A 27,794-nucleotide genomic window follows, 5' to 3' on the forward strand; every position below is an offset into this window, starting at 1 on the left:
GAAGCTTAACCAAGTTTAATTCTTCCCAGAGGTTCGTTACGGCTGTAAATTAGACAAACACATTTTCTCACCATCACAAGTATATATACCCCACTTCGGACACTCCTCCTTCTCTCCAATCTGTACATTTTATGGTTCGACAGGAAGAGGGTAACAGGATACTAGATACTAGCTCCGCTACAGCAGTCCTGTGATCTCCTCCCGTCCACCCAACATATTCCAAGGCCATCTGTCTTTCTACAGAAAACCATTAACTTCTGACATAAAACCCAGTCTCTTTCACTCCTTATATTCAAGGCTTCTGATCTATCATGTATTTTCAGTTCGACCGTCCAGGTCACAATGGGTAATCTCGCTGCAGCTCTCGCTCTTCATAACTCTGCTCCCTCCTTTATCCCCATGCACTCCCTGGCTTAACGACCTACAGCTTCGCCTTGTTGGGGCAGGAAGTCCATATAATGCTCGGGGGTGGAACCAGCGAGCTGCCAGAAATCTCCCTTCAATAACCACTCCCCTCACCTTTCCCTGCGTCTGCCACACTGTGTATAATAAGTGTTTTCAGTGTTGCCACAGTATGTACTGTATATTGTTGTACTCTCTCTGTGGAAGTGAAAACTGAAAACATTGGGTCAATTGCAACCAACATTGAGCACCGTCTCAACATGAGGTGATCTCTCGTTAAGCCATCAATATGCACTAAGATCACCGCCACACTGATCTTAATTACAACCACTATTGGCCACCATACTACCACTTCCTAAAGCTGTGTTTACTTCAACTCCTTTTTGCTGACAACATTTTTCAAGACTATTTGGCCCTCTGGTGAGTATTATCTTTGGTATAAATTTAACCTTATAATTGAGCAGACTAAGCACATATTTAACCATTTTTAAAATCTTTCCGTAGAATTTGTTGGATTCGGGCTAAACTTTGAACATTGAGATATTAAATACATGATAGATCAGAAGCAGAATTGAGTTGAGGTCGTGTGATTGTGGAGGCCAGGTCATCTGATGCAGCACTCCATCCCTATCCTTCCTGGTCAAATAGCCCTTACACAGCCTGGAGGTGTGTTTTGGGTCATCGTCCTGTTGAAAAACAAATGATAGTCCCACTAAGCGCAAACCAGATGGGATGGCATATCACTGCTGAATGTTGTGGTAGCAATGCTGGTTAAGTGTGCCTTGAATTCTAAATAAAACACTGACAGTGTCACCAGCAAAGCACCCTCACACCTCCTCCTCCATGCTTCATGGTGGGAACCACACATGCGGAAATCATCCGTTCACCTACTCTGCGTCTCACAAAGAAATGGCGGTTGGAACCAAAAATCTCAAATTTGGACTCATCCGATCAAAGGACAGGTTTCCACCAGTCTAATGTCCATTGCTCGTGTTTCTTGGCCCAAGCAAGTTTCTTCTTATTGGTGTCCTTTAGTAGTGGTTTCTTTCCCGCAATTCGACCATAAAGGCCTGACTCATGCAGTCTCCTCTGAACAGTTGATGTTGAGATGTGTCTGTTACTTGAACTTTAATTATAAATAGTATAGTTTAATGTAAACCTCAACTAGTATACAATTTTTATGATGTATGGACAAACTACAGCAACATATTTTGTGTTTTATTTATAAAAATCTGTTTTTCTAAAGATTTTAAAAACATAAAATGACCCGAGAATTTAATCCGAATGGATTTTCGTAAAGAGAATTTGCTCTAAAAAATTACAAAATTCTGGCAAAAAATGTCAAATGTATTTAAAATAAGAAACTTTCCCAAAAACTAGACATCTTAGACCTCAGAATGATTTTTGCAGATGCATCATGGTTTTGTAACTCAATTTTCTTGACAGAACAGCTCATCAAAATAGTTCATAGTCAGTTCAAGGGTCCTCATAATAGTTCAAGGGCCCTGTCTAATAGTAGTCAGGAAAACACACAGCTCATAGTCAAGGAAGTCAACGTCAACTCAAGTCAACATTCCGTTAGGAATGAGGAATGAATTCTACATTTAACTGAACACAGGTAGGTACTGTAGCAAAGGAGGCTGCTGAGGGAAGGACAGCTCATAATAATGGAACGGCCCCAAATACATGGAAACCATGTGTTTGATGTATTTCATACCATTCCACTAATTCCGCTCCAGCAGTTACCACGAGCCCGTCCCCCCAATTAAGGTGCTACCAACCTCCTGTGTGCTGTCGGTAGGTAGGTAGGTAGCAAAGGAGGCTGGTGGGAGGAGCTATATGACAACAGGCTCATTATATTGGCTGGAATGGAAGTAATGGAACGAAATCAACCATGGTTTCCATATGTTTGATGTGTTTGATATCGTTCCATACATTATATTACAGCCATTACAATGAGCCGGTCATCCTATAGCTCCTCCCACCAGCCTCCTCTGGTAGGTAGGTAGGTAGGTAGAGTTGTAGTGACAACAAGTTATCTGGCAAAACTAGACATAGTTAGTTATAAAATGTGTAAATCCAAAAAAAGAATTCACTTGCAGAGGTCTTTGGTGGTGAGCTGGTAAATTGTTTTCCAATGTGTACAATAGAATAAAATATGATTGGTGGAGGGATCAAAAGACATGATTGAGTCATTAGTGTGTCTATAGCAACAGTTCTGGATCTCAAAGCTATTCGATCACATTACCATCTTTTGTCCATCCCAAACCACCCTTCACAGTTCCTATAGCCTATAGACAGGCCCTGTGGGAGGGATCTTGAGCTGGACTGTCCTATCATCTTTTAAAACAAGTTCACAGTGTCCTCTCAATGGTGGATGAGACTGTCAGTCAGTCTCGTCCTGCGAGCCAACAAAGAAGCAGATCTGTTGTGAGGAGGGGCTGGGCATGTGGGGGCTGGTGGGGCGGCGGGAAGAGGGGACGGTGGGGATGTTCCAGTATTGGCTTTGGAGGTCAAGAGCAGAGCGAGCGAACCCGGCGAGGTGACAGTCTCTCTCCCTGTGTCTGTCACTATCTAGGGGTGGGGGCAGGCTCATGCAATTCCTCAGGGAACCATCACTGCAAAAAATAAAAACACACAAGGACATTAGACTTTATTCATACTATATGACAGACACCCAAATCTACAAGTAGACTCCATCCATCCATCCATAATATAACCCAGTAGTAGTAAGTCCACGTCTCTCACCTGGTTATGTCTGCTGGTGCTCCTCTCCAGGCCTGTCTGTACACGCTCCCAGCCACATCCCCAGCCACCCCAGCTAGCCAACGCATGTCTGCAGGCACCTCTGGGATCCACTCCACAAACCTGGAGCACAGGAGAGGGACAACACAGCGAGTCAATGTACTGTGATGTACCACTGTGGGGGCCAGTTCTCAAGCATTCCTGTGGTGGATTGACTTGCCCACTAGGTGGCGTGTGCAGCACATTCAAATTGATTGTGTTTAGTAGGAAACCTGTTTGTATTCCTAGTTTGTTTGCGTTCCCAGTGTTATTTTTTGGTAATGTGGTGGGCTACTGACTGCTTTAAATACTACTCTGTTGTCAGTGGTTGCTGTCAGGGCTAGTTTGAAGGTATTGGCTGCTGTATGTTAAAGGCTAGTTATGCTAAAGGCTAGTTCAGGGTTTAGTAGCTGATTTGTTTGCATTAGCGTTGTCATCCTTGGTTACTGTTTGAGCTACTGTGACCATATTGAGTTCATTGAGGGCTTGTTAGTTTGTGGTAGGTAGCACTAGTAGTGGTATATGATGTAGTCTTACCTCATGCCCACTGAGTAGGCTGATACCACAGGTAGTGTGCAGGGCAGGAGCATGTAGGAGGCCACTCTGACCGGTAGCATATCGGACACCTTAGCATACAGACCAGGCTTCTGTTGGCACGCCTCACAGAACACTATAGTCATAGAGGCACAATATGTCACACTTTGCTGACACGGGCACAGCCTCAGAAGACTTTCAGAGACACACAGCAACCACACGTCACTGACAACAGCGCAGCGACAACACAACGTTAATGTCAGTGTTATAACTAGATAACAACAGTTTCTAACAGCTTTGAGCGAAAAGATCCGAGTCTAGGTTAACCTCCTATCTACCTTTTTTGATTTGGGTAGGCAGGTTGTCAACAATCTGCTCGTCCAGCCACCAGTGCCGCTTCCTCAGGAGGCGGAGCCGCCGGAGCATCCAGTCCGTAGTGGTTTCCATGGGGATGGGCTTGCAGCAGCAGGTGTGTATGGCTTCTGATGGGTTGGGGCCGGCAGTCGGACACTCCAGCTTCAGCAGATCTGACATCATGAACAATACATTCATCATCTTTGCAACACAACATAAAAACATTACCCCATAAATAAATGCAGGTTTACTCCATACTTCATGTTGAACCCTGTACACCAGTGATGCTCACTGCATGTACTGTATATCACAGTAGCTTATGATCTTAGCACAGCCCACTATTACTGTCAAAGGCAACACAGTAATACTCACGGTTCTCCTCAAGAAAGCGAAGGGCGTCCTTGTAGCCACTCTGACATATCTCTGCCATGACCTGTCAAAGAAAACACAGATCATACCTATTGAGGTAAGGGATCATATGCAAGAGATAGATTGAATAAATATAAGACATACTCATAATCATAATCATATCACAGGATCATTTTGACTCAGATATACCCACCCACACACGATACAGAGCATGATCTCACATTATGTGATTAGTTATAACTACCACTACCACTGACTGATTAGCAATCATGTTATCGCTGACAGTTAACAACCGTATTACACAAGTACAGCTGTTTATAACCACATAAAACAGAGGGGAATGACTTATATCAGCCAGAACCCTCCTGTGCAACAGGCTCCTGTATTTGTGAATGGACAACAATCCAGGAAGTGTTTGACTAGGGGTTAAAGGTCAACGTGGCAGAGTTCTCTCTGTTCTCTGGCTACTCCTTATTCTGTGTTCCTACAACAAGAAAGCAACAGGGAGAGAGGTATCTGGACAGCTAACGTCACAGTGGCACGACCTACAGTATGTGTGAATTTAGTCAGGGTAGGTTAAACACTATTACACGTGAGGGAAGAGGTAGGGTGGAGTCTTCTATGTGTGTGTCTGTGCATGTCATGTGTAAACACTCTGTCAAAGGTGGCAGAGTCAAGAGAAACACACACTTCCTTTTCTAAGTAGGGTTTATGCACATGGCTCTGTCAGTGGGATTTGGCATAATCCCCAAATTCCAGAAAACACAACATTCCAGACCCACATGGAGGGAAAAGAGAGTGTCAGATCTTGGATTGCAGCAACAATAGTAACACAGCGAAAACTGAACCAAGAGACACAGATTAACCTCAAAGAGGGCAAAGTTCACCTTACGCTAAAAGTTGACTCCCATGTTATTATCCAGATAGTGAAGAGGAATGTGCAATACAGGAAATGCAATTCAACAAGGACAAAAGCCAATAATGTCCTGCCAGTATTGATCACTGTGGAGTTAGGGAGGGACAGGGGAGGGCAAAGTTCAGATAGGAAGTATGGGGGGTAAGAATAGGAGGCAGAGTCCAAAGAGGAGACAGGGTAGGGGGTGAAATGGGGGAGTTGGGGTTATACAGTCAGGGAATAGGATAGTGGGAGGTCAGGGGTCCAGTCTCCCATACCAGACTACTACGCTCTCCTACAAAGATGTATAGAATGTTTCAAGGGTACCTAAATATGGATTTCATAACACATAACCCATACATAAGGCATTTATTTACAAGTAGTCATAAACAACCCATCTGATGAATGGGACTAAAGGGCATCCTGATCCTCCATCCTACCTTCGGGGACCGGGCCTACATAAAGGACTTCAAACGTCTTCCCGGGGCTATGCATAACGCATTGGTAAGCAGTCATAGCGGTCGTCCTACCTTGGGTTCTGGGGGAAACAGGGCTTTGCTGAGGCGGTACATATTGCCCAGGTTAATCTGGATGGAGGTGTTGGTGAAACGAAGCTCGTGGATGTTGAAGGAGGTGTCCCGGGGACAGATGTCGCTTTCGCCTGAGAACGGAGAGATGCTGATGGTGTTCTTCAGCTCTGACTGAGGAAGGTTGTCACTGATTCCCCCGTCCACGTAACGCTGGAGAGAGGGAGGAGGGAGAGAGGAAGTGAGAATACTTGGGTGTTTTTGGACCTATGCACATCTATAAACAACCCGTATCTGTTTGACTATTTACAGGACCACAGCCTCTCCACAGAACAACACCCCAGGCATACTGTAGTCCTGACGTCTCAGGGCTGACAGCGATGACTGTTCTAAATCTCTATTTTTATATTTAAAATGTTTGCTGTTGACTTCCTCCGCCTATCTTCTGCTAAAACATATGTCACTTATAACCCAACTCGGTTATCACTGAAATCTAATATGATACGATACGACATATTCAAGGAAACATTCCCCTCTTGAGGGCATATTAGACATGTCAGTACAAGATTTCCCCTTAGCCAGCTTCTCCACAATGCCAACTCCTGACCAAACAATCTGACATCACTATTTGGAGAATTAATACATCTTAATTAATACATTACCCGATGCAGCTCCATTTCAAGTTCAGATGCTACCCTCTAACATTTCAAAATGAATTCATAGTTTTCCAGTGTAAAAGGCTTAGAACATCTGAGGGGGGAAAAGGATGTCAGTACCAGTTCCTAAGCCAGATTAAGACTCAATTTGGCAGTGAGGTTGGCAAAGAGAGTTCAGGGCTGAGGGCAAAGAATGTACTATATTTCCTTTATCAGAGTGTAAAAACCAACTGTTACGAGAATGTAGTCCAGTGATGAAATCTAGTTTAAATGAAACCGCATCACCTTCACAAGAAACTTTTAATGAAATAGTATGTACAGTATTCTGAAAAGTACATGCTCAGTCAACTGGCAGAAAGTTCAACTTCATGCACTCAGATATGCTTTTCAAAATTCATTCATGACTGAAAGACAATATCCCATTCATGACTGTTCATGACATATTTGTCACAATAGGCCTAGTATAGGGCATACATCTATATAGAGAGATGGGGAATACATCTATATAGAGAGATGGGACATACATCTATATAGAGAGATGGGACATACATTTATGTAGAGAGATGGGGCATACATCTATGTAGAGAGATGGGACATACATCTATGTAGAGAGATGGGACATACATCTATGTAGAGAGATGGGACATACATCTATGTAGAGAGATGGGACATACATCTATATATAGAGATGGGACATACATCTATGTAGAGACATGGGACATACATCTATATATAGAGATGGGACATACATCTATGTAGAGAGATGGGACATACATCTATATATAGAGATGGGACATACATCTATATATAGAGATGGGACATACATCTATGTAGAGAGATGGGACATACATCTATGTAGAGAGATGGGACATACATCTATGTAGAGAGATGGGACATACATCTATATATAGAGATGGGACATACATCTATGTAGAGAGATGGGACATACGACAGGTATGAGTGTTAACATCTTACGGCTGAGATCCCGTTAACGGGATCGACTTGACAACAGCCAGTGAAAGTGCAGGGCGCCAAATTCAAACAACAACATTCAAACAACATAATTAAAATTCCTCAAACATACAAGTATTTCACACCATTTTAAAGATAAACTTGTTGTTAATCTGTAACGGCAGCCTTCCTCCTCTTCATCTGAAGAGGAGGTGTAGCAGGGATCGGACCAAGACGCAGCGTAGTTTGTGCTCAACATATTTAATACAGATGATAAACGTGAACACTTAAATACAAAATAACAAATGTGGCAACCCGATACAGTCCTAGCTGGGGTAGAGAAACACAAAGACAGGAAACACCCACCCACAAACCCCAACACAAAACAAGCCACCTAAATATGATTCCCAATCAGAGACAACACAAAACACCTGCCTCAGAACCAGATTAGGCCAAACATAGAAACAGACAAACATAGAATGCCCACCCAGCTCACGTCCTGACCAACACTAAAACAAGCACAACACACAAGAACTATGGTCAGAACGTGACATAATCCCACCACAGTGTCCGATTTCAAAAAGGCTTTACGACGAAAGCACACCAAACGATTATGTTAGGTCAGTACCTAGTCACAGAAAAACACAGCCATTTTTCCAGCCAAAGAGAGGAGTCACAAAAAGCAGAAATAGAGATAAAATTAATCACTAACCTTTGATGATCTTCATCAGATGACACTCATAGGACTTCATGTTTGTAACGGCTGTCGTAGTCGTTCTCCTCCTCAGACGAGGAGGAGCATGGATCGGACCAAGATGCGGATTGGTAAGTATTCATGTTTTGATGGGAAAACAACAAACACTACAAAATACAACAACCAACAACCGTGACTAACCTGAAACAGTCCTGTGTGGCCCAAACACTGACACAGGAACAAACACCCACAAAACACAAGTGAAACCCTGGCTGCCTTAGTATGACTCTCAATCAGGGACAACGATTCACAGCTGTCTCTGATTGAGAATCATACCAGGCCGAAAAACAAAATCCCAACATAGAAAATCAAACCTAGACCAACCCACCCAACTCATGCCCTGACCAACTAAAACAAATACATAACAAAGGAAAACAGGTCAGGAACGTGACAATGTTACACAATACATGTATGTTTTGTTCGGTAAAGTTCATATTTATATCCAAAAATCTTAGTTTATATTGGCGCGTTATGTTCAGTAATGTTTTGCCTCCAAAACATCCGGTGATTTTGCAGAGAGCCACATCAATTTACAGAAATACTCATAATAAACATTGATTAAAAATACAAGTATTATACATGGCACTTTAGATAAACTTCTCCTTAATGCAACCGCTGTGTCAGATTTCAAAAGAACTTTACGGAACAAGCACACCATGCAATAATCTGAGTACAGCGCTCAGAGACCAAAACAAGCCATACAGGTACCCGCCTGTCATGCCCTGGCCTTAGTATTCTTTGTTTCCTTTATTATTTTAGTTAGGTCAGGGTGTGACATGGGGAAGGTATGTGTTTTTTGGTTTGTCTAGGGGTTTGTATGTTTAATGGGGCAATGTCTTGTCTAGGTGTTTGTATGTCTATGGCTGCCTAGGTTGGTTCTCAATTAGAGACAGCTGTGGTTTATTGTCTCTGATTGGGAGCCATATTTAAGGCAGCCATGGGCATCATGTGTTTGTGGGTAATTGTATATGTGTAGTGTTTGTGTCAGCACTATTTGTCTTTATAGCTTCACGGTCGTCAGTTTGTTATTTTGTTAGTTTGTGTATAGTTGTTAGTTTTTGTGTTTTTTCTCTCTTCCAAAAAATAAAGAAGATGTATTTTGCACACGCTGCGCCTTGGTCCTCTCTCTCACCCTTAGACGATCGTGACAGAATTACCCACCAATCCAGGACCAAGCGGCGTGTCAAGCGGCAACAGGACCCACCTACACAGGATTCATGGACATGGGAGGAGATACTGGATGGAAAGGGACCTTGGGCACAACCGGGAGAATATCGCCTCCCTCGTGAAGAGCTGGAGGCAGCGAAAGCCGAGAGGAGGCGATATGAGGAGGTAGCACGGAAGCAAGGCTGGAAGCCCGTGAGTACAACCCAAAAATTTCTTGGGGGAGGGGGCTTAAAGGGAGAGTGGCGAAGTCAGGTAGGAGACCTGCGCCTACTCCCTGTACTTACCGTGGGCCCCAACCCAGTACCACCAGTGCCTACACCACGCACCAGGCTTCCTGTGCGTCTTCAGAGCCCTGTGCCTCCTCCACGCACTAGCTCTATGGTGCGTGTCTCCAGCCCAGTACCCCCAGTGCCTCCTCCACGCACTAGCCCTATGGTGCGTGTCTCCAGCCCTTTACCACCAGGGCCTACACCACGCACCAAGCCTCCTGTGTGTCCCCAGAGTCCTGTGCGTCCTGTTGCTGCTCCCCTCACTAGCCCTGAGATGCGTGTCCCCAGTCCGGTACCACCAGTTCCGGCACCACGCACTAGGCCTAATGTGCGCCCCCAGGGTCCAGCATGCCCTGTTCCTTCTCCCCGCACTAGCCTGAAGGTGCGTGTCTTTAGCCCGGTACCTCCAGTTCCGGCACTACGCACCAGGCCTACAGTGTGTCTCAGCCGGCCAGAGTCTGCCGTCTGCCCAACGGCGCCTGAACTGCCCGTCTGCCCAACGGCGCCTGAACTGCCCGTCTGCCCAACGGCGCCTGAACTGCCCGTCTGCCCAACGGCGCCTGAACTGCCCGTCTGCCCAACGCTGTCTGAACTGTCTGTCTGCCAAGCGCCGTATGAACTGCCCATCTGTACTGAGTCTTCAAAGCCGCCCGTCTGTACTGAGCCTGCAAAGCCGCCCGTCTGCCATGAGCCTTCAGAGCCGCCCGCCAGACAGGAGCCGCCAGAGCCTTCCGCCAGACAGGAGCCGCTACAGCCTTCCGCCAGACAGGAGCCGCTAGAGCCTTCCGCCAGACAGGATCAGCCAGAGCCTTCCGCCAGACAGGATCAGCCAGAGCCTTCCGCCAGACAGGATCAGCCAGAGCCTTCCGCCAGACAGGATCAGCCAGAGCCTTCCGCCAGACAGGATCAGCCAGAGCCTTCCGCCAGACAGGATCAGCCAGAGCCTTCCGCCAGACAGGATCAGCCAGAGCCTTCCGCCAGACAGGATCAGCCAGATCCGTCAGCCAACCATGAGCAGCCAGAGCCTTCCGCCAGCCATGAGCAGCCAGATCCGTCAGCCAGCCATGAGCAGCCAGATCCGTCAGGCAGCCAGATCCGTCAGCCAGCCATGAGCAGCCAGATCCGTCAGCCAGCCATGAGCAGCCAGATCCGTCAGCCAGCCATGAGCAGCAGTCCCTCAGTCCGGAGCTACCCCCCCTCAGTCCGGAGCTACCCCCCCTCAGTCCGGAGCTGCAGTTCCTCAGTCCGGAGCTACCCCCCCTCAGTCCGGAGCTACCCCCCCTCAGTCCGGAGCTACCCCCCCTCAGTCCGGAGCTACCCCCCCTCAGTCCGGAGCTACCCCCCCTCAGTCCGGAGCTACCCCCCCTCAGTCCGGAGCTACCCATCCGTCCGGTGGCGCCCTTTGGGATGGTTTTCAGTCCGGGACTTTCTACAAGGGCCGCCGCTCCAGAGGCGCCACCAAAGTGGGTATTGACAATGGTGGAGTGGGGGCCCCGTCCCGCGCCCGAGCCGCCGCCATGATGGGGGGCCACCCCGGACCCTCCCCTTCTGTTTCAGGTTCTGCGGCCGGAGTCCGCATCTTTGGGGGGGGGGTACTGTCACGCCCTGGCCTTAGTATTCTTTGTTTCCTTTATTATTTTAGTTAGGTCAGGGTGTGACATGGGGAAGGTATGTGTTTTTTGGTTTGTCTAGGGGTTTGTATGTTTAATGGGGCAATGTCTTGTCTAGGTGTTTGTATGTCTATGGCTGCCTAGATTGGTTCTCAATTAGAGACAGCTGTGGTTTATTGTCTCTGATTGGGAGCCATATTTAAGGCAGCCATGGGCATCATGTGTTTGTGGGTAATTGTCTATGTGTAGTGTTTGTGTCAGCACTATTTGTCTTTATTGCTTCACGGTCGTCAGTTTGTTATTTTGTTAGTTTGTATATAGTTGTTCGTTTTTGTGTTTTTTCTCTCTTCCAAAAAATAAAGAAGATGTATTTTGCACACGCTGCGCCTTGGTCCTCTCTCTCACCCTTAGACGATCGTGACACCGCCATGTTGTGGAGTCAACAGAAGTCAGAAATAGCGTTATAAATATTCACTTACCTTTGATGATCTGCATCAGAATGCACTCCCAGGAATCCCAGTTCCACAATAAATGTTTGTTTTGTTCGATAAAGTTCATAATTTATGTCCAAATACCTCCTTTTTGTTGGCGCGTTTAGTTCAAAAATCCAAATTCATGCCGTGCAGGCCAGACGAAAAGTCAAAAAATTCCATTACAGTTCGTAGAAACATGTCAAACGATGTATAGAATCAATCTTTAGGATGTTTTTAACATAAATCTTCAATAATGTTTCAACCGGAAAATTCCTTTGTCTTTAGAAACGAAAAGGAACGCAGCTACTTCTCACGGGGGCACGCCTGAGTGAGCTCGTGGCACTCTGCCAGACCCCTGACTCAATCAGCTCTCATTCCCTCATCCTTCACAGTAGAAGCATCAAACAAGGTTCTAAAGACTGCTGACATCTAGTGGAAGCCTATGACCTCATAGACACTGTATATTGGATAGGCAAACCTCAGATTTCCCACTTCCTGGTTGGATTGTTTCTCAGGTTTTTGCCTGCCACATGAGTTCTGTTATACTCACAGACATCATTCAAACAGTTTTAGAAACTTCAGAGTGTTTTCTATCCAAATCTACTACTAGTATGCACATCTTAACATCTGGGACTGAGTAGCAGGCAGTTTACTCTGGGCACCTTATTCATCCAAGCTACTCAATACTGCCCCCAGCCATAAGAAGTTTTAATGTGTTAAGTCACAATGTAAACTTGGCTCTGAGCCCGTTCTTCCCCCGAGACAGAATGGTACACAATATACAACAGACAACCAGAGAGAGACTGGACGGGGTTGGAGGAGTTTAAACAGGATATCTAAATAGCTTTCTGTGAATCTGACTCACCCGACTATAAGACACACTAACTATAGCCTATATTTATTGTACAATCTAGTGTGTTCTGCCTATGTTCTATGGATGTATACTTTGGCACTGAGCCAGGGACATGCCCAGATAGCAGCTATATGCCCTCAAGAATAACAAGAGCAGATAGCAGTGAAATATGCTAGAGAACAAGTTGCATAAATAGGTCAGTGATATATGGTAGTTGATGTTTTGGAGGACTGTGTTCTCATGTCCTAGTGACTCAGTTTAGAATGGAGCCACCCTAGACTCTGGTCCCAATCTGCTGAGGCCAGAAGCCAGTCTGGAAGTATATAACACACCACTGGCCTGCCAAGGGAAATGTTTCTCGGGCTGATTAGCTACTAGGGTAAGGTAGATTGACAAATAAAAAAGTACCAGAGTGTATGCAGACATACACACGAACAGAAACATTGTGCAACACTTGAACCTATAGCCTCCTTATGACTATGACCTCAGCAATAACGGCATCTTAAAGACGAGACCATAATAAACTCAGTCCAACATTTGCTGATTTTTCTTCGAAAATAAGGAAACAGTGTTCAAGGAAACGTAAGAAAGCAGTTGAGGCATTAGGGCCTTGGGCACTTACCACTCCTTGGAAGGATGGGGGGATCAGGCCACAGTATATGGGGATGAAACAGCTACACACCAGTGCCTGTAGACACATCAGAGAGAGAGATGTTACACAGTCCAACCCAGTTTACACTTCATACAACTAATGTAAACAGTCAATGGCAAGGCCAGTAGCTGAAAGGACAAATATTTCTGGGATATGTATGGGATAAATGTGGGATATGGAAAAACTCCCATCAGGCCCATATTCACAATGTGTTTCATTGTAGGAGTACTGATCTAGGATCAGTAGCCACCTTCTTATCTATTATGATTTAAGTGGCAAAACTGATCCTAGATCAGTACTCCTACTCGGATATGTTTTGTGAATAGCAGCCCAGGTGGGTTGAGTGAGGACACTGACCTGGATGAGCTCCTCCTTGGACTTGAACTCGGACACAATGACGTTTTGTCCATCAGACACGCGAGTGAGTGACACACACAGCCTCCCGGAGGCGAGTGTGTGAGCGTTGGCGGGCAGGTCGCGCTCCAGGCCCGACCTGATGACCTTGACCAGGTTGAAGGAGGGGTGGAGGGGGCCCAGGTTACGCTTCCGGGCCTCCTTGGCAGTCTCGATCACATCCTCACAGCACTTAGCTAGAGGAGGGGAGGGACGGAGGGACAGACTGTTAGTTGTGTTAGGGCCTTCCATTGGGAGGAATTGGATAATTGTTTTATTCAAAGGAAGATTGATTCTCAACGGAACTAAACAGTGATCCGTAGCTCACAGCAACAAAAAATATCCACTGGTTTCCCTTATTTAGTGCCCTGCAACTGTACTGAGCTAGTTATGTGTGTTCATATCTACACTTGGATGGAATGGATCTAAAGTGTTTTATGCTCACAGACAGAGTTCTGGTAAAGAACATCAGGTGATAAGAAAAATACCGAGGTTATCTTATCAGTGGAACATGTGGGAGTCACTGAGTGACAGTGAAAAACGTAACCCTATAAAAACGGAGGTCATGGCAATTTTCACAACAATCCAGTACTTTCCTTCGACTCTTAATGACCCCTTTATTGACTGTTCACTCAGTAAGTCTCCCTCTATTACTCTCTCTCTCTCTCTCTTCCTCTCTCTCTCTCTCTCTCCCTTCCTCTCTCTCTCTCTGTCTCTCTGTCTCTCTCTCTTTCCATTCCTCTCTCTCTCTCTCTCTTTCTCTCATTTAGACAGGACACAATTAGAACACTTACTAAGTTCCCCAGTCCTTTCTCTCTTCACTATAAGGTTATCATGTATAAAAGAAAGTGAAAGAGGCATGGTATCACACAGAGACTCAGCTAAGAGCTTTCTATGTCACGTTCTATGTCACACAGTGGCATATTTGCCCTTAATCGTAATTGGGTTTTCCTTTAGTCAGCGAGATCAATCAGTACCATTGGGAGGCCTCTGATCCAGAAGGCCAAAAGTCCTATAACTGACTCAGATGGCATATATCAATGGTAGGCTACCATATTTATACACAGGCAGGCATTTGTCTCTGACCATGTAAAATGGTCACATCTCCCGGGTGGCGCAGTGGTCTAGGGCACTGCATCGCAGTGCTAGCTGCGCCACCAGAGTCTCTGGGTTCGCGCCCAGGCTGGGCTGGGTTCGCGCCCAGGCTCTGTCGCAGCCGGCCGCAACCGGGAGGTCCGTGGGGCGACGCACAATTGGCATAGCGTCGTCCGGGTTAGGGAGGGTTTGGCCGGTAGGGATATCCTTGTCTCAGTATGTAAAAATGTAATAAAATGTATAAACTCTACTGTAAGTCGCTCTGGATAAGAGCGTCTACTAAAATGTAAAATGTAAAAATGTATGTAATTATGCATAATTTGTAGTTTATTACATGAAAATAAAATGTGCCATTTAGCAGATGCTTTTATCAAAAGAGACTTAGAGTCATGAGTGAATACATTTTATGTCTGTGTTGACCCGGGAATTGAACCCACTACCCTGGCATTACAAGCGCCATGCTCCACACTGAGCTACAAAGGAGCCCCAGTATAACCACCTATCTATTACATAAGAGCAACGTTTTAAGCATTGTTTAAATATTTTTACCCCATGTATCAAGGCCACAAGTGATTGTTATTTAAAGGTAATTTAGTTGCTAATCTAAAGTTGCCTAAACACATGAAAGAGAGGCCTAGGCTACTAGCCCTTTTGCGTGAAAGTCCCCATCCAGGCATTCCACTGATGACAGGGTGTGGTGAACTCAAGGGGCCAGTGTAGGGAATAGGATGCCTACCTATGGATGCCTGGCTGGCGAGCACCGAGGCGGTTAGGGCACCGGCGGAAGCCCCGTAAATCTTGGCGGCTCCTTTGATAAGGTAAGGCGCTTGTTCCAACAGGCAACTGGCCACTCCGATGTGATAGATCCCCAGGAACCCGCAGCCGGCAAACGACAGATTCCATTCCTTCGTTAGGTCGAACATCCCGGGTGGACAGTCCTTGGCGAGGACCTAGAAGTTTGGGTAATGCGCTTGTAATAATCACTCCAAAATGTTACCCTTGGAGTCATTGACAAGTTCCATTCATTACTGAATGTCAACAACAGTTTCCCGAAAGAGGACGGCTCAAACTAGTACACACTACGCAGTCTACTCCTCTTGTGTAACGTACAAAGAGACAGTTATGTATTGAGAATCGCCGGAGCGCTGACTTGCCATAATCTTCCCGATACTAGAACAGGGCAGGTCTGGCCAATCCGCATAAAGAGGCTGAGCCTTATTATAGGTGGAGGCACGCCCCCACAGTGTGCATCGGTAGCACATGAGAGCGATGCATTCTATTCATGTCTATTCTATTCTAATATATTCTATTCAGATCTATATTTGTTTCACCTGCCTGCTATTACTGTGACAAGTCGAACTTCATTATTAACAGATTAGCCTATAGGCTAACACCCGGAGCATTCCATAGGCTCATGATACCATTCACGTGTATTGAAAAACCTAATCTGTTGATTTGATCTTCCAAGAACAACAGGCCTACCTGCATCATCTTGAATGCTTCATGTATGCTTGAAGGCATTCCTCTTCCGGCTACAGAGACTAGTGAGGACGCGCATACCCCGCCACAGCGAACTGGTGCTGATGCTGATGCTGAGGAGGGGGCGCGCGCATCACATGAGCGCATCCAATTACATCAATTTGCAACGATGTGATTGGCTGAAGCCTGGAGGTCAAGGCGTTCTTCGCACGTGCACTATCACGTCCAAGCCATACATCCCGACTCAAGAAGAGACATATTATCGCTCTCAAAACACATGTAATTATAACCTTTGAATTGATTTCAAATATATTTTCGTTTGGTGCCCGTTTTGAGGATGGGAGGAGAGCGAGGCAGACACGCAAACCACCCCGATAGAGTTTGTGACCAAATAGGCCTACTTCGTGTTTGTTGGAGTGTGGTTCCCACCCTTCTGCAGAGGAAAGATGGAGGAGATCGACAACTTCTCCCTCAGAAGTAGCGACATATGAATTGTCACATATCCCAAGTCAGGTTTACAGTATTGGTATGTGTTGATGCTATGCAATGCGTTAGTGCAGTACCCACACTAGATGTAGCATGCTGTAGGCTTGAGAATGCAGGGTCTTAGGTGTATCAGTGGAGGCTCCTCAGAAGAAGGAGGAGAGGACCATCCTACTCAGTAAATTTCATAAAAAAATAAGAATAGTTAACAATTAAAAAGTTATCCTTTTTAGATAAAACTATACTAAAAATATTGAAGTCACCAAATAACTGATTAAAACACACTGTTTTGCAATGGTCAGTAGCCTCAACAGCACTCTCTGGGGTAGCACCAGGTGTAGCCAGAGAACAGCTATTTTCCATCCTCCTCTGGGTACATTGACTTCCATGCAAAACCTAGGAGGCTCATGGTTCTCATCCCCTTCCATAAACTTACACAGTAATTTTGACAACTTCCAGGAGGACGTCCTCCAACCTATCAGAGCTCTTGCAGCATGAACTGACATGTTGTCCACCCAATCAAAGGATCAGAGAATGAATCTAGTATTGAAAGCTTAATCAAGCTAGCTAGCACTGCAGTGCATAAAATGTGGTGAGTAGTTGGCTCAAAGAGAGAGAAAGACAATAGTTGAACAGTTTTGAACAGAAGCAGCAGAGAGAGAGAGCTACAGTGCATTGCTTTGTCATTATGGGGTATTGTGTGCAGATTGATGAGGATTTTTAAAATCCATTTTAGAATAAGGTGTAACAAAATGTGGAAATATTCAAGGGGTCTGAATACTTTCCGAAGGCACTGTAGCTATATTTTGTTGTATATTTTTCACTTTCCCTTACTTAGCTTACTTAGCTAATGGAGCTGGCTGATTTAGTCTACTCAAATACCCGGCTCAAACAGAGAGGAATGCTATTCATGCAAAGTAGTTGGCTAAGGCTATCCAACACTGGAACTCTTCCAAGTTAAGCTTTCGGTTTTATTAATTTATTGCCATCGGGTCCTGCCGGTGTAACTGCTTAACTGCTTGCTGTACACTGTACTGCGTGATTGTTGCAGGTTTACAAACATGTTAGTTCTAGTAGCTATGTTAACTATGACGTTAGCTAATATGGTGACAATGATGTAGGCTGTGTGTAACGGTTAGCAGTTATGGTATGAAGGTTTGGCTTGGAAAGGTTTTTTGGCTTGGCCACAGACAGCTGTTGTGTTGTGCACTGAACTCTGCGAGCGAAGGGAAGAGGTGAGAAGAGGAGAGCGCATAGATGCGAGAAGGAATTATACAATGAGCAAAGTGATGATGCTGTTCGTATGTGGCTACTATGTGTGTGCGGGTGATCAGGGGTGTATTCACCCGGCCGATTCTGTTGAAAAGGGTTTCTTAAATGGAAGCAAATGGAATGAAACGGTGATAAATCTACATTAATTTGTCCAATAGAAACTCTCGCTTGCAACTGTTTGGCCTAATGATTACACCGTAGATCAGCTACAGTAGATGCAGGCAAGAGTGTGCAAGGCGGTATTCAATGTGTTACTGTCTGTCACCTTGATTACTCCAATTTGTCTCTCGACGTGTGCACTTACGCTATAAACTTTCATTCGTAGGCTAGGTTGTAGGAACCTCATGATGGGTATAGGGGAAATTAGAGTAGTAGCCTAAACCTATCGATGTTACATTGAGCTGGTTGAATTGAATATGAATGACTGTCCTCCCTAATCTTAAACAGCACCGACCACCACTGGTGTAGGTCTATAGTTGCTTTAGAAAGACAATGTCCCATGGCAGCTGCTCGGGTTGATGTTATTTTGATCTTTACCTGAAGACAACTAATAGAAAGGCTTCAGAATGGCCAGTGAAATATGTGAAACATGTTTGGTGGCCAAAAAGGACTAGCCTGGCATTGGACAGTATTTGCATATTTCCCAGCGATCATTGCCCAAACATAAAAAATACATTGTAACTGTTCAGTGAGGTTTGTTATGTGAACACTACAAAAATGCTGATACAATGGCAGAGTTGAACTGCCAAGCCTGACTCTTTTTTCTGTAAGTGTGCCTCAATGGTCCACTGTGTAGTTTTTGTATGACCTGACCCATTTCAGATAGGTCGGGGAAGAAGGCTCTCCTCAACACTCCTATCAATGCCAACTAACAGACACATGGGGGGAGGGTTTGGAATTGAGATTGGTTAAGGTTTAGCAGTTGGGTCTTGTAATACTGTGTTCGTAACCAAGTGGGAGGTTGGAATTTACCAGTTATGAAATGAAATTGTAAATACCAGTTGGATTTTTTCAAGTGCTTTGAACTCGTTGAAAAATGCTGATTGGCTAAAGCCATAAACTAAAAATACAGCAATCATGCTTGTAAAGAAATGATAGTGTTTAAAACCCATATTAATAGATTGCTTTTTATAAATAATGTTTTGTTGTTGCATGTAGCTCTTTACACTCATACCTGTATACGGGTTGAAAATGGCTGACTTGGGCACTGATAAACACCTAAATTGGAGCATTGTGGCTGTATAGTAACATGTGTACAGGATGTCAGACCTCAGGCTCTGCGCTTCACAGCGCTGTATGGGTTTTGACTGACAGCGATTCTGAACTGGAGCACATAGTGCGACAAGAAGTTGCCCCCACCCCTCCTGCTAATTGGGCAACTTTTGCAAATATTTTGTTGCCTGAGTGAGGGAAATGCTGTAAATTAAGAGGACTCACTGTATTTTGAACGTCATCTAGGCCAACGTTTATGACCACTGTGCTGCCATCCTGTTAGAAGGTAACAGATTATTTTATTACAATGGTTAAAATGGATTTTCATTGTGTTCCATGGTGTTATTTGCCCCCTAGTGGAGCTTTCTGGTACTTAGACTGTACGCAAACAGGAAGTAGAAAATTAGTTCTGCACGCATAGAAGCAGCTAAAAACAACGCTACGGTGCAGGTCTTTCAGTGTAGTTATTTCTTGTCACGCTTCAGCCTTGGAAAATATTTGTTTTTAAGTTCGATTCAAGCATTTAGCTAGTGATGATAATCTTGTTGTTGATAGAGTTGCTTACTCATCAATGTTGGTTGGTTGCATTTACTCACACAAATTGCAATGCCTTTCATGTATGCCGTTAGCTGTATTACTTTGCTCGTGTGTCATGCAAACGAATTGTAAAATATACAATACTGTAGTTTTGTTACTGTTTCTAGTGTAATATGCTTTGTTATTCTACATAGATGGTTGTAGATTATTAGAGTAATGAAAGAAGTTAGTCAATTACCATATGAGTAACAATTAGCTATATGGTTTGGCATCATGCCAGATGCATGGTACCTTAGCACGTGCTTTGTATTTATGCAACTTCAACTTCATGTATAATGTACAGCTACAGTATGTCGGTGTGAATTAAATAATAAAGTATATTCTTTTCTGTGTTTTGCAGTTTTACAACATAAACGTTTTCAATATGTTCATTCAAGAAAAGTCACGCCTTGGGAGTTTTATTGAAGACTTAGTTGTTAGCTATCTGTCTAGTTTTGCATGGGAACGCAATTCAAGGGCAGAATAATCACTTTGTTTGATGTACAGTTACAAGATGACATGGCATTATACTCTGTTATTCTGAACAGAATGAGCCTGTGTTTGCCTACTGTGAAGAACATTTGCCGTGGCACACGCCTCTTAATGCACTCATGACTCCTATCCATACGTACCAGAATTACTGTTTCCCTGAATTGCGTTGTGAAAGCCCAACACTGTAATATCGTATTGGCAATAGAACAGGATTTCAAATGATGTCCACCTGACCCAGATTGCGATTTATAATGGACCGCTTTTGGATTGTGTAAACAACAACAGTAATTGTCTGGTTGCGGGGGATGCAGGGTTGTGTTCCAAACAAAACAACTACAAATGTGCTTGCTCTAGTTCCTCGACGGCACAGCTAGGAGGTCAAAAAAGCACCTTATAGTTCAAGACTCTTTGAGTCATGAAGTCGCTTTGAAATTACTTAGGAAATGTGCACACTTTGGAGAAGTGTGTGGTTACTTGGATACACCAGTCTTCTCTCTCAAACCCTTGTCGTGTTTTCGTCTTATGTTGCACCTACACCACATTTTCCAGGAATATTCTTATCATGCCGCTGAATGTATACGGAGTATAACATTTAATCATCAAGACATGCGGCGTAAAGTACAGTAAATGTAAAATGCACATAAAATCAGCAGTTTGGAGGAAGAAAAGTGTTTCCAATTACATCAGTGTGCATTGTGTGATTTCTAACCAATTATGAGTAGGCGTTGGTTATCTTCCGCTATCATTGTTACTACAAAACATAGAAACGTGCCATTTTCATGTTGATGTTGGGGTAGTGCTAGAGATAATGCAGTTGAACATTTTTGAAATTTCTCTTTAAAACGGTGTACGGTAAATATATTTTGCATTTGTACAATTATTTTTTATGTGATATGAAAGTAGAAGGCTTTATGATTTTAGACCCTTATCACAATTGAGATTGTTGGGGGTGGTGCTGGAGATGACGAATACAAAGTAGACATTGTTTGATTTATTTCCCTTTAACACAGTTGCAGCCAACAGTTCTTCTCAGTTACAACAATTTTATGCCGTCCATCTGTTTCACACAGTTCTACAAACTAGTGACCTTTCAGTTACTGTCCCAACACTTTTAACTGCTAGGCTACCGCAAGAAACATAACATTTGAAAAATATTGTGATATGACATTTTGACTATATCACCCTACACACAACTCATTTCTCTTATAATAATAACACTTGGGTTTTATATAGCTTTTTTCATGGACCCAAATATGATCTTATTAGACTCTATATTGTAAGTTTTGTACATCTTGTCCCCAGTAAAAGCTCAAAACATGATGTCCCTAAAGCCAGTATTAGACATGGTTATGGTGGACAGTCATTCATTTTGCGGGACATGATGTACCAATACCCGTGAAGCAAACTGCTGGAATAACTTGAAATTCCTATTTTATTTGAATGTGGTCAGTGCCACTGGGCTCTGTAGTGAGAGTTGGTTTCCAGTAAGACGTGTTAGATGCATGGATTCTGTGGGACTTGCTGATTCTGTGGGATTTTAATGTGGTGTGTCATTGCCTCTGGAGCTTATACGCACAATGATGGGTAACCAGGCTGTCTAGTATCTGATCTCTACTTCACGGAAAGAGTGTTTGTTCCCCTGTAAGAGTGTTCATGGAAGCCAACTAGATAATTTGGGATGTGAGGTTGGCATAGCTGTGACATCTCTTGTCCTAGGCTACTGTAGGGCAAGTCTCTGTCACAGACAGTAGGAGACGCTAAAAGAAAGGCATTGAGAAAGACAAGATTTGGAAAGAGATATACAGTTTGGTAAATGTTTGCTAAATATAGCACTATACTGGTTTAGTTTGGGCTGTAAATATTTCCCTCATTGGTGTCATTTTACCTTTTGATTAAATGACTAACCATTTACCCTTTCCTCTTGATTCTCTTTACCTCCTCTCCCCCTCCCTCCTCTCACCATCTCTACCCCCACTCCCTCCTCCTCCCCCCCTCTCTCAGGTATCAGTCTTCTTCAGGAAGTGGTGTATCTGGTGAGTCAGGGGGCGGAACCAGATGAGATTGGTCTGATGAACATCGATGAGCAGCTTCCTGTTCTGGAGTACCCTCAGCCTGGCCTAGACATCATACAGGTAGGCCTACAGTACTGAGTATTACTACTGTTCTGGAGTACCCTCAGCCTGGCCTAGATATCATACAGGTAGGCCTACAGTACTGAGTATTATTACTGTTCTGGAGTACCCTCAGCCTGGCCTAGACATCATACAGGTAGGCCTACAGTACTGAGTATTACTACTGTTCTGGAGTACCCTCAGCCTGGCCTAGATATCATACAGGTAGGCCTACAGTACTGAGTATTATTACTGTTCTGGAGTACCCTCAGCCTGGCCTAGACATCATACAGGTAGGCCTACAGTACTGAGTATTACTACTGTTCTGGAGTACCCTCAGCCTGGCCTAGATATCATACAGGTAGGCCTACAGTACTGAGTATTATTACTGTTCTGGAGTACCCTCAGCCTGGCCTAGATATCATACAGGTAGGCCAACAGTACTGAGTATTACTACTGTTCTGGAGTACCCTCAGCCTGGCCTAGACATCATACAGGTAGGCCTACAGCACTGAGTATTACTACTGTTCTGGAGTACCCTCAGCCTGGCCTAGACATCATACAGGTAGGCCTACAGTACTGAGTATTACTACTGTTCTGGAGTACCCTCAGTCTGGCCTAGACATCATACAGGTAGGCCTACAGTACTGAGTATTACTACTGTTCTGGAGTACCCTCAGCCTGGCCTAGACATCATAGAGGTAGGCCTACAGCACTGAGTATTATTACTGTTCTGGAGTACCCTCAGCCTGGCCTAGACATCATACAGGTAGGCCTAGAGCACTGAGTATTACTACTGTTCTGGAGTACCCTCAGCCTGGCCTAGACATCATACAGGTAGGCCAACAGTACTGAGTTTTACTACTGTATTGGGGTAGCCTCAGCCTGGCCTAGACATCATACAGGTAGGCCTACAGTACTGAGTATTACTACTGTTCTGGAGTACCCTCAGCCTGACCTAGACATCATACAGGTAGGCCTACAGTACTGAGTATTATTACTGTTCTGGAGTACCCTCAGCCTGGCCTAGACATCATACAGGTAGGCCTAGATCACTGAGTATTACTACTGTTCTGGACTACCCTCAGCCTGGCCTAGACATCATACAGGTAGGCCTACAGCACTGAGTATTATTACTGTTCTGGAGTACCCTCAGCCTGGCCTAGACATCATACAGGTAGGCCTAGAGCACTGAGTATTACTACTGTTCTGGAGTACCCTCAGCCTGGTCTAGACATCATACAGGTAGGCCAACAGTACTGAGTTTTACTACTGTATTGGGGTAGCCTCAGCCTGGCCTAGACATCATACAGGTAGGCCTACAGTACTGAGTATTACTACTGTTCTGGAGTACCCTCAGCCTGACCTAGACATCATACAGGTAGGCCTACAGTACTGAGTATTATTACTGTTCTGGAGTACCCTCAGCCTGGCCTAGACATCATACAGGTAGGCCTAGATCACTGAGTATTACTACTGTTCTGGACTACCCTCAGCCTGGCCTAGACATCATACAGGTAGGCCTAGATCACTGAGTATTACTACTGTTCTGGACTACCCTCAGCCTGGCCTAGACATCATACAGGTAGGCCTACAGTACTGAGTATTACTACTGTTCTGGAGTACCCTCAGCCTGGCCTAGACATCATACAGGTAGGCCTACAGCACTGAGTATTATTACTGTTCTGGAGTACCCTCAGCCTGGCCTAGACATCATACAGGTAGGCCTAGAGTACTGAGTATTACTACTGTTCTGGAGTACCCTCAGCCTGGCCTAGACATCATACAGGTAGGCCTACAGCACTGAGTATTATTACTGTTCTGGAGTACCCTCAGCCTGGCCTAGACATCATACAGGTAGGCATAGTATGCCTTTTGCGACTGCACTTTCAAAGTTCTTGACATTTTCCAGATTGACTGACCTTCATGTCTTAAAGTAATGATGGATTGTCATTTGTCTTTGCTTATTTGAGCTGTTCTTGTCATAATAAGGACTTGGTATTTTACAAAATAAGGCTATCTTCTGTATACCACCCCTACCTTGTCACAACACAACTGATTAGCTCAAACGCATTAAAAAGGAAAGAAATTCCACAAATTAACTTTTAACAAGGCACACCTGTTAATTGAAATGCCTTCCAGGTGACTACCTCGTGAAGCTGGTTGAAAGAATGCCAAGAGTGTGCAAAGCTGTCATCAAGGAAAAGGGTGGCTACTTTGAAGAATCTAAAATCGATTTTTATTTGTTTAACACTTTTTTGGTTACTACATGATTCCATATGTCTTATTTCATAGTTATGATGTCTTCACTATTATTCTAAAATGTAGAAAATAGTAAAAATAAAGAAAAACCCCTGAATGAGTAGGTGTGTCCAATCTTTTGACTGGTACTGTATATATATATACGTATACTTTTTTTTTCCGTTTTGCATGTTATTTGGGCATTAATACTTATCACATATCCGTTTTCAAACAATGTAAAAAGAAAATCATTACAGAAATAAAAAATTCTACAATATTTATTATAAACAATCAACAACAGAAAAATCAAGACCAGGGGCCTGTTGCACAAAAGTAGAATTAAGACATCCGGGATAAATGACTCAGCTGAGCTCAATGAAGCCAAAACATGTGCGTCCAGGCTTAATTGGTTGCACAAAGACCAAGCCAGGATGAGCAGACACGGATTCATTAAGCCAGGTGAAACCAATCCTGGATAGGTGCGCGCTCACGGCTCACTCAAATAGACCCCGCCACAGATCACAGATTAACTGATTTACCATGGCAACTAGAGCCGCGTACTTTTCCCCGTCGGAAGCACAAATCCTCATGGAGGTAAAAGATATAATTAAGAAGAAAGGCAACACCGCCACAGTGATAAAGCAAAGAGAAAAAGCGTGGCAAAGTATTGCAGACCGCCTGAATGCGTAAGTAGTGCACAATTACACCGTCACCGCTCCGCTGAAACATCACAATTACAATTCAAATATTTAATTCACATCTCCAAAAATGCAGTTGTACTGTAATTATGAAACGGTTAAATTTAATTGAAATGCACTGCAGATATGAGTGAAATTGTGTAAAGTAACTCCATCACACTGTATAAAGCTATGATAATTTTTTTGATATTTTTACTGAAAACAAGACAAAAATACCAAGTAATTTTTTGCAGTGTGACTCCATTAAATGTGTGTGTGTGTGTAGATTAAACATGAACGGGCCAAAACGGACATGGCAGCAGGTCAAAATCAAATACAAGAACATTCTGCAGAATGGTATGGTCCCTGACTAATATTTAACAAAGCACAAGCATATATTGTACCCAGAAGGTGCCTGCTCACACATTGTCTGTACTGTTTTAGCAGTGAAAAAGAATACCCACAGACAAGGCACGGGTGGTGGGTCACCAAAGGCTGACCTTACCCCAGCAGAGGACATGGCCTTGGAGCTAAATAAAGGCAGGCCCGTCTTAGAGGGGATCCCTGGGGGGAAAGAGACGAGCATAGGTTCCTCCCAAGATGCCACCCGCTTCATTCAAGGTATGTCCTTCCATCTCTACATGGGATACAACCACATTCATATTGAATCAATTTGGACTGTCTGACTTTGGTTTACCTATTGCCTTGCAGTGTCTGGCAGCACTGTGTTCCTGTTAGAGCCACCAGCACAAGCACCAGACGATGCTGATCCAGTGAGTACTCCATCAAAGGCATACTGTAGGCCTGGCATGTCTTGTCTACTAGCTTCAATATGAATCCGATTAAATGTGATAGGGTGAAGGCCCCAGTGCAACAGCACATGATGGAGACGATGATGAGGAGGAGACCATCTCTCTGGATTCCAGAAGGCATGAGGTATCATGTTAAGACTGTGAAACTACTATTTACTCTACAATGGTGAGGAGTCCTCATCAAAATCAAAAAATCTAATTTCTTTTACAGGACCCAGATGCTATACAGTGGGAAAACCAGCCTGGCAACATAGTGCGTATTAATAAAAGGACACCACATCCTGCCAAATTCCAGCTGAGCTAATTGTATTGTGTTCACAGAGCTCACAAGCTATCAGAAAGTTGTATGGCAACCACCTCCGGCGCCAAATAGAACTGGCAGACATAGACATTCAGTACAAGAAGAAAAAGATGGAAAATCTTGCACTGGAGTCCGAAATAAAAAAGAGGACAATTAGGAAACTGGACCTTGAAATAAAAAAACTTGAGAGGGAGGTGAGATATGCCTTCAATGTACACTGTATGCTAAATGTAACACAAATGTATTAATCATTATTTTTCTTTCCTCCCCCAGCTCCAAGAAGATGACACAGCTCAAAATAAAAATTAGGTATATTCTCGTAAAGTCAAGTGAGCCATGACATATGAGCTCTTATTGTGAGCACACAGGACGGTGGCATCTTTCTAAGTTTTTTTTTATTTTCCCAGCAATCAGTACAACCAAGTCATCGTTATAAGGCATCGCCCTCTTTTGCCCACCCCCCCAGCACCAGGTGTGGCCACTAGCCTATATGAAGGCCCAAAATTGTGTGTTCCTTTCTGCTCTGACAATGGCATGCCCATTCGTGCGAGATGTGGTGGATGAAGAAGCACTTGTGCTGAGGAGAGCCTTCAGGCGAGAAAGGGTCTTCAGGGACCGGTTGGACCCACTGGCCTTCCCTGATGACCATCTATATGAAAGATACAGGTTTTCTGCAGATGGCATCAGGTATCTATGCAGACTACTGGGTCCCAGGATTAAGCACCGCACTGCACGGAGCCATGCACTGAGTGTGGAGCAAATGGTTTGTGTGGCCTTGCGCTTTTTTGCTAGTGGAGCCTTCCTGTACTCAGTGGGGGATGCAGAACAGCTGAACAAGGCCACAATTTGCCGCACAATAAGGAGTGTGTGTCTGGCTATCAAAGCATTAGCAGATGTCTTCATCTCCTTCCCTGGCCACAGAAGACTCTGTGACATCAAAGAGGAGTTCTATAGGATTGCAGGTAAGAGGATCTACAAATTACAGGACAACTGTTAACACATAGTAGGATACTCATTACTTTGTGTGACAGGTTTCCCCAATGTCATTGGTGCAGTGGACTGCACACACATAAGGATAAAAGCCCCCTCAGGTGCCCATGAGGCCGATTTTGTGAATAGGAAATCCTTTCACAGCATTAATGTTCAGGTGAACATAACTTTTTGATATTGTCCATTGACGAACACTCTGCATTGCCAGTGATGTGCATTGATTGGTGTAATATTCCTCATCTTATGATTTCAGATGGTCTGCAATGCTGACTGTGTGATCAGCAATGTTGTGGCAAAATGGCCTGGCTCAGTCCATGACTCCAGAATCTTTCGGGCCTCTGAAATCTATCAGTGCCTATCACAAGGTAAGCCACACAACCCCTATTTATAACCATCATGGCTGTGTCAAG

General features: G+C 44.3%; 2 protein-coding genes across 6 annotated transcripts; one reads left to right on the forward strand and one right to left on the reverse strand.

Moving 5' to 3' along the window:
- LOC129865236 (patatin-like phospholipase domain-containing protein 2) lies at positions 1-16,341 on the reverse strand. Its single transcript, XM_055937850.1, has 10 exons — positions 16,221-16,341; positions 15,475-15,688; positions 13,608-13,840; positions 13,221-13,286; positions 5,869-6,078; positions 4,447-4,507; positions 4,059-4,247; positions 3,724-3,856; positions 3,151-3,270; positions 1-3,020 (listed from the first exon to the last, which is right to left on the reverse strand). The coding sequence occupies exons 1-10, from the start codon at positions 16,257-16,259 to the stop codon at positions 2,789-2,791; spliced, it is 1,497 nt and encodes a 498-aa protein (XP_055793825.1). The 5' UTR covers positions 16,260-16,341; the 3' UTR covers positions 1-2,788.
- LOC129865237 (uncharacterized) lies at positions 16,307-27,347 on the forward strand. 5 transcript variants are annotated; one of them, XM_055937853.1, is made up of 10 exons: positions 16,307-16,496; positions 22,254-22,384; positions 25,568-25,638; positions 25,726-25,902; positions 25,993-26,054; positions 26,137-26,217; positions 26,305-26,346; positions 26,415-26,588; positions 26,668-26,703; positions 26,802-27,347. In XM_055937853.1, the coding sequence occupies exons 3-9, from the start codon at positions 25,575-25,577 to the stop codon at positions 26,701-26,703; spliced, it is 636 nt and encodes a 211-aa protein (XP_055793828.1). In that variant the 5' UTR covers positions 16,307-16,496; positions 22,254-22,384; positions 25,568-25,574; the 3' UTR covers positions 26,802-27,347. The 5 variants fall into 5 exon arrangements, 4 of the variants coding, with proteins under 4 accessions (XP_055793828.1, XP_055793827.1, XP_055793829.1 ...); XR_008761332.1 differs by having other exon boundaries at positions 16,335-16,496; positions 26,415-26,703; positions 26,802-27,346; XM_055937852.1 differs by having other exon boundaries at positions 16,336-16,496; positions 26,415-27,341.
- Positions 27,348-27,794: the final 447 nt, after the last annotated feature.

This window comes from Salvelinus fontinalis, chromosome 11 (assembly GCF_029448725.1).
Source record: "Salvelinus fontinalis isolate EN_2023a chromosome 11, ASM2944872v1, whole genome shotgun sequence".
Classification (NCBI taxonomy): domain Eukaryota; kingdom Metazoa; phylum Chordata; class Actinopteri; order Salmoniformes; family Salmonidae; genus Salvelinus; species Salvelinus fontinalis.

Excerpts from the sequence above, each read along its gene's own strand:
- LOC129865236 (XM_055937850.1), bottom strand. The coding sequence starts at position 16,259 with ATGCCTTCAAGCATACATGAAGCATTCAAGATGATGCAG. Across the intron at positions 13,841-15,474 it reads CGCCAGCCAGGCATCCATAG|CTAAGTGCTGTGAGGATGTG; the intron begins GTAGGCATCCTA and ends CCCCTCCTCTAG. Across the intron at positions 6,079-13,220 it reads CCCCATCCTTCCAAGGAGTG|CGTTACGTGGACGGGGGAAT; the intron begins GTAAGTGCCCAA and ends CCCTCTCTCCAG.
- LOC129865237 (XM_055937852.1), top strand. The coding sequence starts at position 25,575 with ATGAACGGGCCAAAACGGACATGGCAGCAGGTCAAAATCAAATACAAG. Across the intron at positions 25,903-25,992 it reads TGCCACCCGCTTCATTCAAG|TGTCTGGCAGCACTGTGTTC; the intron begins GTATGTCCTTCC and ends ATTGCCTTGCAG. Across the intron at positions 26,347-26,414 it reads AAAACCAGCCTGGCAACATA|AGCTCACAAGCTATCAGAAA; the intron begins GTGCGTATTAAT and ends TTGTGTTCACAG.